Source organism: Zea mays, chromosome 3 (assembly GCF_902167145.1).
Source record: "Zea mays cultivar B73 chromosome 3, Zm-B73-REFERENCE-NAM-5.0, whole genome shotgun sequence".
Lineage (NCBI taxonomy): Eukaryota > Viridiplantae > Streptophyta > Magnoliopsida > Poales > Poaceae > Zea > Zea mays.
In genome coordinates, this window is record NC_050098.1 from 192817300 (window position 1) to 192828678 (window position 11379).

Below are 11379 nucleotides of genomic sequence, written 5' to 3' on the forward strand. Positions count from 1 at the left end.
GTAGTGGAACATAACGAAAGGCTCCGTCTTGGTGCTCAGCTGCTATCAACAGTTTTTCCTCCTGCGCACGTTACGTACCTCGGGCGGCCTTTTACCACTCACCAGAGAGTGAGAGACAACGCTGCGGCCTTAACCACACGCGGGGCTACCACCGCGCGATCGATCCTTGCATTGTCACCGAAGACCGAACTCGCCGCAGCCCATACAGCGGTCGGTGTCGGTCACCGGCTCACCGCCAACCTCGCTTGCCCTATTCATCAGCTGCATCGTTTTCCTGCTGCCGAGCTGCGCAGCACCCGCACCGCGCTACGGTCTGGCGGTAGCCGCCGCCCGCCAAGGCCGTATAGGCGTCGCCCTCGCCAGCTTGCCAAACTGGTCTCTGTTTTTCCACGCGGAAGCGGGCAAGCTTGCCCGGCGCGCGTGTCAGTGTCGCTCCTTGCTCGGTCGTTTGTCGCTGCTGCTGATTGCTTAATGGTTCGGCACGGTGGGGACAACGGAGACGGAGCCCGGTTTGGTGAGGAGGATCCACGAGGCCCACGCTTTGGGTGGAAGGAGGGTTTCCGTCTGAATTAGGTGAAAGGCACGCACATCCTTACTACATTTCCTGGAAGGCCGGAAGCCTTGTCAGCTGAGATCAAGTATAATAAAGTCACGTAAAATCCACATAAATAATCTGTATTTCAAGGTGTATCAAGGGAGTACGTGAGAAAAAACACAAGAAAGAAACATGTTTAGATGAAGGAACGTCTCTAGCACAATTTTGTAAATCTGGATATGGCTTCACTCATTTTTATGGAGAAAGAAACATGAATCAGTAAATCATATAGTCAATGTTATGGTATGTAATTTTTTACAACTTCATGATGATGTCTGAAAATATTGTTTTTGAAGCACCTTCTCCAAAATTCTTATAAAATTTACCTCTATTTTTAAAAAATTTATCCTACAACTCGTGGAGCTAAATCTACTGAAGCTCTCCCAAACACACGACCTAAAAATAAGTTGATATAAAAATTCCACCGAAGCATCAACGCATGTCCATGTGGCCAGCACCCTCCTCCGCTCAAGACCCAAGTCTGCTAGAACCCGGGCGCGCTCCAAATTCCCCGGTCACCTACCTCCTCTGCCCTCTCACTCTCAGATCCGCGTCCTCGGCTCCTCCTCCTCCTCCTCCTCCTCCCTTCCTTCGTTCCTTCCAGATCTCCCTCCCAGTCGAGAGTCGAGATCCACCGCCTCCGCGCCCCCTCACCGGTGCAGCGCGAGGAAGCGGGGGGCCAGAGGCCAGCCATGGGCAAGGAAGGGGCCAGCGACGGCGGCATGTCGGAGTCGGTGATCCGCAAGGTCCTGGTCTCGTACATGTACGTGGCGGTGTGGATCTTCCTCTCCTTCTCCGTGATCGTCTACAACAAGTACATCCTCGACCCCAAGATGTACAACTGGCCCTTCCCCATCTCCCTCACCATGGTGCACATGGCCTTCTGCTCCTCCCTCGCCGTGGCGCTCGTCCGCGTCCTCCGCGTCGTCGACCTCCCGTCCTCGCCCGCCATGACGTCGCAGCTCTACGTCTCCTCCGTGCTCCCTATCGGCGCGCTCTACTCGCTCTCGCTCTGGTTCTCCAACTCCGCCTACATCTACCTCTCCGTCTCCTTCATCCAGATGCTCAAGGCGCTCATGCCCGTCGCCGTCTACTCCATCGGGGTCCTCTTCAAGAAGGAGACCTTCAAGTCCTCCGCCATGCTCAACATGCTCTCCATCTCGTTCGGCGTCGCCATCGCCGCCTACGGAGAGGCCCGCTTCGACGCCCGCGGCGTCGCCCTGCAGCTCGCCGCCGTCGCCTTCGAGGCCACGCGCCTCGTCCTCATCCAGATCCTCCTCACCTCCAAGGGCATCTCCCTCAACCCCATCACCTCGCTCTACTACGTCGCGCCCTGCTGCCTCGCTTTCCTCGTCGTGCCCTGGGTCTTCGTCGAGCTGCCCAGGCTGCGCGCCGTCGGCATCTTCCAGCCGGACCTCTTCGTCTTCGGCACCAACTCCCTCTGCGCCTTCGCGCTCAACCTCGCCGTCTTCCTGCTCGTCGGCAAGACGTCGGCTCTCACCATGAACGTCGCCGGCGTCGTCAAGGACTGGCTGCTCATCGCCTTCTCCTGGTCCGTCATCCGCGACACCGTCACCCCCATCAACCTCTTCGGCTACGGGATCGCCTTCCTCGGGGTGGGATACTACAACCACGTCAAGCTGCAGGCGCTCAAGGCCAAGGAGGCGCAGAAGAAGGCGGCGCAGGCCGACGAGGAGGCCGGGTCGCTGCTGCAGGAGCGCGACTCGCACGGCGACCGCAAGACTGACAACCAGGCCTAGCGAGTGTGCCGGATCTCATGATCCAATTCGCTCGGTTCTGAACCCAGTGTACTCCAAATATGTGATCCAACCCTTACACGTTTGATGCAAAATTTGTTCATTTCTTGTCTTTGACTTGATCTGGTGGTACCAAGGAAATAAGCACGGGAAAGATGCAAGCTTTGTGTCGAACATGTGAAAAAAAATATATATGTATGAGCAATTTTTTGTCTTTTTTTTGGGGCCAGTTGTAGCTGTTACTACCATTAAACAGTAAGCAAAACTGTTTGCATTTTATCTGTATTGCTGTGATTGGTCGATTGTCTTGCTAATACATAAAAAATTGGACCCACTGGGTCAAAAAGAAGTGCAATTTCGACCGAGTACTGATTATCAGAATCCAGTGGACATTGCGCAGGAGACCTGGACACCTGGTGCAAACACCATCTGAAAGTTGGTGACTTGATTGATACATGGTTGATTTCCACGGAGCTGACCTCGGTATGGGTTTGATGCTTTGATGCCTAAGACTATCTCCAGCAACGTCCTCTATATACATCCTCTATATCCGTCCTTTACAGTCTTCTCTAAAAGATTCCATCTCCTATATCTACTTTCTCTCCAACAACGTCCTCTAAATCACGTCCTCTATATGTAAATACCTATATTAAACATATTTTTAATTAGCGAAAGGGCCTCTAGCCTAGTGGTTAAGGACTTCCGAGTAGCACCTCCAAGTCCTGGGTTCGATTCCCCTCGGGAGCGAATTTTCAGGCTTGGTTAAAAAAATCCCCTCGCTGTGCCCCATCCGCTCTCGGGTTACGATGTCCTGTGCGCCACCCTCCGGTTGGGCCGTTGCAGAGTGGACAGTTGACGCCGGCCCGTTAGTGATGGGGGGCCAGGGTTCGGGGATTTTCTCGGCCGGGACCATTGTTTCGGTCTCTTCTTAATATAATACCGGGAGGGCGGTCTTTCCCTCCCCGGCCGAGTTTTTTTTAATTTTTTAATTTTTGTACATACGTATTTGTCACACTCTCAAATGTATTGTACATATTTTAGTTTTATTAAACCGGTTGTTTAAAGTATTCAAATAGATAGAGAACCGTTTAGAGAAACTCTACATATAGAGGATCCAGCAGCGTTCTCTAAATTTAGAGGACCGTTTAGAGGACGTTGCTGGAGGGAGTAGAGGACGTCCCCGTCCTCTAAATTTAGGGTACAGAACCCTTTAGAGGGTCTTGTTGGAGCTAGCCTAAGGCCTAACCCCATTGGTTGTTCTTGTGGGGAGTCGGAGGAATTTGTTGTGTAGGGAGCCTCAGGACGTTGATCTGCCTGCTGGACCAGAAGAAACTTGGATCTCACAATGCCACTTTTCTGTTTTGGAGCCAATGGTGTTGTTTTGCTATTATTTTTCCATTTTTTTTGTCCCTTTGGAGCGCATGTACTGTGTTCACTCAGTGAAGGGAACTCCACATAAGTACTTCAGATGACAGTCACACGGTTACTATCTTCTACATGGAATGATCTTACTGAAATTCGCAGCTGAGTCTGTTCTGCTTGTCTTGCCTCAAGCTTTCCTGAATCAGTACAGATTGTCTGCACTGAAATTGGATGCCTTGTTCCTTCCCATTGGTTGGATTGAATTCAACAGGGAGTCTGAAGGCCTTGTTTGGATGTTGAAGCACGTGGTATTAAGAATTTATAGCTCTAGAACCATTGATGTGCAGAACTGTGATTGAAGAAAAAAAACAGGTCTAAGAAAGACTACTTTTTAGCAACACCATGGTATTCAAAACCAAAAGGTTTGATCCAAACACTTGAAGCCACTCTCCAATCAAAACATTTCACAAAACATGGTATCTTTTTTTTTAAAAAAAACTTTTCATTCAAACAGAAGCAGGGCCTTGGTTGTTTTGGGAGCATCATCATTCATCCCCTTAGTCACCAATATGAAATCTGAATGAATGATTTCCTGCAACAAGGGATGTGAAAAAGGAGTATCGAAACAGCTGTATTAGCATTGCAAGATAATTTTTTCTTCTTCTAGCCCTGCAGGTGCAGGTACACGGGATTCAGATTTCTGAGTGTTGATCTCATTCTACTGAGAATAGCAACGGGGTCTGGGTTCTTCTGCAGTTCTGCTCATGTGGTGTGATGCTTCCTGAATCAGCTGAGTTGAACACTACACTACTAGTTGTAGTCTGTATTTCTGTTTTGTACTTGCAGAGGATTGCAGCGTAGCACCTGTATTTCTGTTTTGGGTTGCCTGCTGGGAACGGGAAGGTGGTTGCAGCTGCAAGGACCCAGCTCACATGATGCGCGTTGTACCCTGTTGCGTTCGGGCCGCAATAATGGAACGCCGCTGTTAAACCATGACCATGGTGGAACGGGACGACGCGGCGGGCGGCGGGAGAGAGGAGAGACGGGACACGGAGGCGTCGATGCAAATCGATATCCTGTGTGCGCTGCGCCCCGTGAGAAAAAAAAAGGCATCATCGATCGTCGTTTTCAAGCCTTCGATTTCTCTCTGCAGGCTTGTTTTTTTTCTTTTGCATAGCTGGAGCCTGGAGGCCCATACAAGATATGTGGCCCACAACAGGGCCAGGTTGCAGGACCGCCGTCTGTTTGGTCTGGGCCTCCAAGCAATGACCCCAAAAGGACATCGTGGACCTACCTAACTGCTGTCGGCTGCTCAATTGTGGCCCAATCCCAGTTTAAAGAGCACGCTTAACGTTCAAGCATTGCAGCCAGCGTGCGTGATGGTTGTGTTAAGAATGGACAAATACCGGTTTTACCTCTGAGGCATCTCATATCTCTTATGTAAGAAACATATACATTCCTTCGTAAGATGGTGAAAAGTAAGAGGTCACAGGACTAACCCTATATCTTATGTCTTGTGTGTTCTATGTTACACTTCTGGAAAGTAAAAGGGGGTCTTTAATATCTTCTCTATTTTCTAAACTGCTGACAGAAGGAGAGAGAGCGGATCTGATGATCCGTGGTAACATAGTTCTCAACGGGTAGCTGTGGATTCCGAACCTGGACCGTCAGTTCCAAACCCAAGGTTCAGTATTGGTCGCCGACCTCTTTTCTTGAGTATGAATCCATCAACTGCGTTCAAGCCTCTGCACCTTCATGCCATGGTTCGCTTTGACGAAAAGAAGCAGAATTCGCGTTTAAAGTTTGGTGGGTGGTGGTGGTGGACTGCTGGTGGCGCGCGGAAAGCGTTCTTTCAGTCTTCTTCCATACATGCGCTTTCAGGAAACACATTCCAATCCACTGCTGGCTCAGCTAAGCACTGCCTGCAACACTGCTCTCGTGCTACGGCGAAACGCTTCAGTGTTCACTGTAGCCTGCAGTTTTGCGAGATGCCCAAAGAATCTAGTTTTTTTTTTTGGCTAGCTTTTGCTCTCCGTTCCAAAGCAAAAGGCTGAAAAAGAGCAGATGGTGTGACCCGGGTGACGTTCATCGGCCCGTCCCGAGTTTTGAACTCAAAACAAGACTATAGCTAGACACTATAGTCTGTTTTGAGTTTTGAACTCAAAACAGATAGTGGGCTAGCTAGCCTAGCTGTGGCAGACCGGAAAAGGTGCGGCACGAGCACGATCGTGGACTCGTGGCGGCTCTGGTTCGCGGACGTACGGCGGACCGGAGACTACTGGACCCATCGTCGTCGTCTGTCCTAGCCGGCCATAGTGCCCCAGTAGTGGTGCCCGCCGGAGCCGTCGCCGGCGCCGGCTGACCGACCTCTTTTCCGTCCGGGGAGAAACCTGGGGCGAAAAGGCCAGTGTGGTGTGTGGGTTGAAAACACGTCGTCTCGCACATGTGCACCTGCACGATTCTATGCTCGTCCAGCAAGTAGCAAGGAGCTATTCAGCTATACTGGCATGCCCACTATGGACGGCAACGGTTTGGTTTGGTCGATCGACGACGTAGTAGAGTGGTAATAAATCAACCTGGTAATTGACGTAATAATGATGGCGGTGTAGTAACGGAGAAGTTTCGTGACAAATTGGCGGGGAATAGCGAATGAACAGTAGTGTCCTTTTTAGTACCAAATGCAAGCCAACGAAAGCATGACATTCCACTGTCCAAACAGTCACGTGTTTGGCCTGGCACACTGTTGGACACCAAAATGAGCGGACGGTCCGGCCCATGGGCCCGGAAGGTCCGCGTGTCCCGAGATTAGATTAACTCGGATGTTTATCCTTATCTCATGCGTGGTTATCCATCTAATCACGTGGGAGTTTGTTGGCTATCTCTTAGGAAAAGGTCCAGACCTCCTCCCCTATAAATATAAAGGGGTACGGCCGATTGAGAACCCCCGAACACATTCCAATCGAACCAATTACCTTATTTACTTTTCCTGCCCTAGGAGTAGATGTAGCATAGTTCTAGTTGTAGTCTTCCACATATCCATCTCCACCCCTATTCGACTCTACGTCGTCTAGATCCGTCTTGGGTGGCCTGCTGATCCCAAGACGACCCTAGGATCTCACCCCTCCCGGGGGGCAAGATCTAGTTGTCCATCCAAGACCTCTTCCTCGATTTGATCTCTTAATTCCTAGGCGACTCCACGTCATCTAGGGACGCCCCGGGTGACCTGTCGACCCGGAGCACCTTAAGATCTTTTCCCCCCAGGGGACGAGATCTAGATTCCAGCAAGGAGGAGGAAGACGACCCTGTCGCCAGGTCGCGGACCGTCCGGCCCAGAGCTGCGGACCGTCCCGTGTGACGCAGGGAAGATACCGCTCCTGCACCCAGGTCGCGGACCGTCCGGCCCAAGGCTGCGGACCGTCCACGCCTGACCAGAGGGCACCGCCACGGTTCTTGTTGAGTGTTTGGCGCTCCAAAAAGGCGTCAACATACTTTTGGCGACTCCGCTGGGGACGAGGTTGCAGATCTACAAAATCAGGCTTACATGGCTGATTCTAAAGATCTCAACAGTGCTTCTCCAAACAACAACACTTGGCTGACTAATTTATCGGCCGCTGAGCATGAAAGATTAAAAGATGACATGAAGAAAATAGACGAGGAGGCCCAGCGACAAACAGAGCAGGTGTTCACGGTGGCGGATAAGTGGTTCCTCTCGCACTTCAGGGTAGATTGCCACCAGAAGACCGTCCAAGAGAGGGAGATAAACGTCGAGTACATGTCAGCCGTGCTGCAACAGCTCCCCACGATAGGTGATGCCAGGTCAGCCGATAATATTCCATTTATTAAAATTTCTTTTGATAATCGGATTAAAAGTATCACTGAGGATATAGAAAGGATGGCGCATGCATTAGGAAAAACGCACATGCCTAGTTTTTTATCACATAAATTAGGCGCCAAAACAATTGCGCCAAACACATCGGCAACAAATGGGTTTCCCCAGCCATATTCTGGTATGCCGATGGACTCATATCCAGGACGACCGTCACCACCATCTTTACTAAACGGTGAGTCAACTCTGAGCATGGCCGGACCGTCCGCACACAATCGCGGACCGTCCGGCCCTCCGTCAGACCGTCCGGCACCCTACGCCGGACAGTCCGGAGTTACACAGAGCCCACCACAAGGGTCACATGTGTTGCCTGACGTGACCGGACAGTCCGAGGATAGTACCGGACCGTCCGATCCATCCACAGACCGTCCGACTGCGCAGGTCGGACCGTCCGGAGCACCAGAAGTCACCTCTGATCCGCCTAGTGCGGAAGGCCGACATAAATATAACCGGCCACCTAAGCCCCAAAAACCAAAAAAGTCACACGTCCCTGAGCTTGTTTGGCCCACTAAGGCCAAACCTTCTGTTCGCTCTCACCCGCACTCGACACAAAAGGAAAAGGTTAAGTTCACATTTAATATTACTAAATGTGATAAAATATTAGATGAGTTGCTTAAACATGGTAATATTAAATTGTCACATGTAATTGAAAGGGAAATGTGCCCTTGGGCCATTTCTAAGTATTTTGGTGATTTAGTGTCAAACACAAGTGGTTAAATGTAAAATGGTGGACAAAGTACAAACCAAGGATAAAGGTATGTTTCTCAGACTTAGTACATTGTTTTATGGACTAATGTGTTGTGTCTAAGTGCTGGAAACAGGAAAAATCGAATTGGAAATGAGATGACTTTGTTCAGCCAAGTCTGCTCAGTCTGGGAGCACCGGACTGTCCGGTGGTGCACCGGACAGTGTCCGGTGCGCCAGGCTGGCTCGAGAGAACTGGCCGCTCTCGGGAATTCACCGGCGACGTACGGCTATAATTCACCGGATTGTCCGGTGTGCACCGGACTGTCCGGTGTGCACCGGACTGTCCGGTGAGCCAACGGTCGGTCGCGCGATCTGCGCGGGACACGTGGCCGAGCCAACGGCTAGAGGGGGGCACCGGACTGTCCGGTGTGCACCGGACATGTCCGGTGCGCCAACGGCTCTCTGGCTGCCAACGGTCGGCTGCGCCAGTTAAGGAAAGGAATCGGGCACCAGACAGTGTCCGGTGTGCACCGGACTGTCCGGTGCGCCACGCGACAGAAGGCAAGAATTGCCTTCCCAGATTGCTCTCAACGGCTCCTAGCTGCCTTGGGGCTATAAAAGGGACCCCTAGGCGTATGGAGGAGAATATCAAGCATACTCAAAGCAATCCTAAGCTCAGAGACTTCGATTCCACGCATTTGTTTCTTCGTGATAGCATCTAGAGCTCTAGTTGAGTTGTGAACTCACTGGGTTGTATTGCGAGCTCTTGTTGTGACTTGTGTGCGTGTCATTGCTCTGATTTTGAGTCTTGTGTGTGTTGCTTATCCCTCCCTTACTCTGTGCTTCTTTGTGATCTTCAAGTGTAAGGGCGAGAGGCTCCAAGTTGTGGAGATTCCTCGTAAACGGGATATTGAAAGGCAAAGCAAAACACTGTGGTATTCAAGTTGGTCTTTGGACCGCTTGAGAGGGGTTGATTGCAACCCTCGTCCGTTGGGACGCCACAACATGGAGTAGGCAAGCGTTGGTCTTGGCCGAACCACGGGATAAACCACTGTGTCATCTCTGTGATTGATCTCTTGTGGTATTGTGTTTTGTTGAGACTCAACTCTAGCCACTTGGCAATTATCGTGCTAACCTTAACCAAGTTTTGTGGCTTAAGTTTTAAGTTTTATAGGATCACCTATTCACCCCCCCTCTAGGTGCTCTCAATTGGTATCAGAGTCGTTCTCTTCAAGAAGGGACTAATCGCCCGAAGAGATGGATCCTAAGGGAAAGGGGATGGTGGTCAACAACAACGAGAAGGAGTCTATCTTCAACGAGCCGAAGGATGACAAGCCTATCGACTCGGGCTCAAGCCACAAGCGCAAAGACGGGAAGAAGAAGAAGACAAGGCGCATCAAGGAGATTGTCTACTACGACAGCGACGAATCTTCTTCTTCCTAGAAGGATGACGACGACTACGAGAAAAAGAAAACGATCAATTCAAACTTTTCTTTTGACTACTCTCGTATTCCGCATAGTACAAATGCTCATTTATTATCTATTCCACTTGGTAAACCTCCTCACTTTGATAGAGAGGACTACGGATTTTGGAGTCACAAAATGCGTAGTCATTTGTTCTCTCTCCATCCAAGCATATGGGAGATAGTTGAGAATGGAATGCATTTTGATAGTAGTGATAGTCCCATGTTTATCAATGAGCAAATTCATAAAAATGCACAAGCTACTACTGTTCTTCTAGCTTCCTTGTGCAGGGATGAATACCACAAAGTGAGCGGCTTGGATAACGCCAAGCAAATTTGGGACACCCTCAAGATCTCTCATGAGGGGAATGATGTCACAATGCTCACCAAGATGGAGTTGGTGGAAGGCGAACTCAGGAGATTCGCTATGATAAGGGGAGAAGAGCCAACTCAAACGTACAACCGGCTAAAGACCCTTGTCAACAAGATAAGAAGCTATGGAAGCACGCGATGGACGGACCACGACGTCGTCCGCCTAATGCTAAGGTCTTTTACTGTCCTTGATCCTCATCTTGTAAACAATATTCGTGAGAATCCTAGGTACACCAAGATGACGCCTGAGGAGATACTTGGAAAGTTCGTGAGCGGGCGAATGATGATCAAGGAAGCAAGATACGTGGACGACGCATTGAATGGTCCAATCAATGAGCCTCAACCTCTTGCTCTCAAGGCAACAAGAAGCAAGGAGACGCTACCTAGCAAGGTGGCACAAATTGAGGCGGCCGGACTTAATGATGAAGAGATGGCTCTCATCATCAAGAGATTCAAGACGGCGCTAAAAGGTCGCAAGGGGCAGCCAAGCAAGACCAAGACAAAGGGGAAGCGCTCATGCTTCAAATGTGGTAAGCTTGGTCATTTTATTGCTAACTGTCCCGACAATGATAGTGATCAGGATCAAGGGAACAAGAGGGAGAAGAAGAAGAATTATAAGAAGGCAAAGGGCGAGGCACATCTAGGCAAGGAGTGGGATTCGGATTGCTCCTCATCCGACTCCGACAATGAAGGACTCGCCGCCACCGCCTTCAACAAGTCATCCTTCTTCCCCAACGAGCATCACACTTGCCTTATGGCAAGGGAGAAGAAGGTTTATGCATCTGGGGGTTCAAACTGGATTATCGACAGCCGATGCACAAACCATATGACGGGGGAGAAGAAAATGTTCACCTCCTACGTCAAAAACAAGGATTCCCAAGATTCAATAATATTCGGCGATGGGAATCAAGGCAAGGTAAAAGGATTAGGTAAAATTGCTATTTCAAATGAGCTCTAATGTGTTTTTAGTTGAGTCTCTTGGATATAACTTGCTATCTGTTAGTCAATTATGCAATATGGGATATAATTGTCTATTTACAAATGTAGATGTGTCTGTCTTTAGAAGAAGTGATGGTTCACTAGCTTTTAAGGGTGTACTAGACGGTAAACTTTATTTAGTTGATTTTGCAAAAGAGGAGGCCGGTCTAGATGCATGCTTAATAGCTAAGACTAGCATGGGCTGGTTGTGGCATCGCCGCTTAGCACATGTAGGGATGAAGAACCTTCACAAGCTTCTAAAGGGAGAACACGTGATAG

General features: G+C 49.9%; 1 protein-coding gene across 1 annotated transcript; it reads left to right on the forward strand.

Moving 5' to 3' along the window:
- Positions 1 to 1049: 1049 nt before the first annotated feature.
- On the forward strand, positions 1050 to 2633 carry LOC100281077 (uncharacterized). The gene has a single exon (NM_001153996.2). The coding sequence runs from the start codon at positions 1288 to 1290 to the stop codon at positions 2353 to 2355; it is 1068 nt and encodes a 355-aa protein (NP_001147468.2). The 5' UTR covers positions 1050 to 1287; the 3' UTR covers positions 2356 to 2633.
- Positions 2634 to 11379: the final 8746 nt, after the last annotated feature.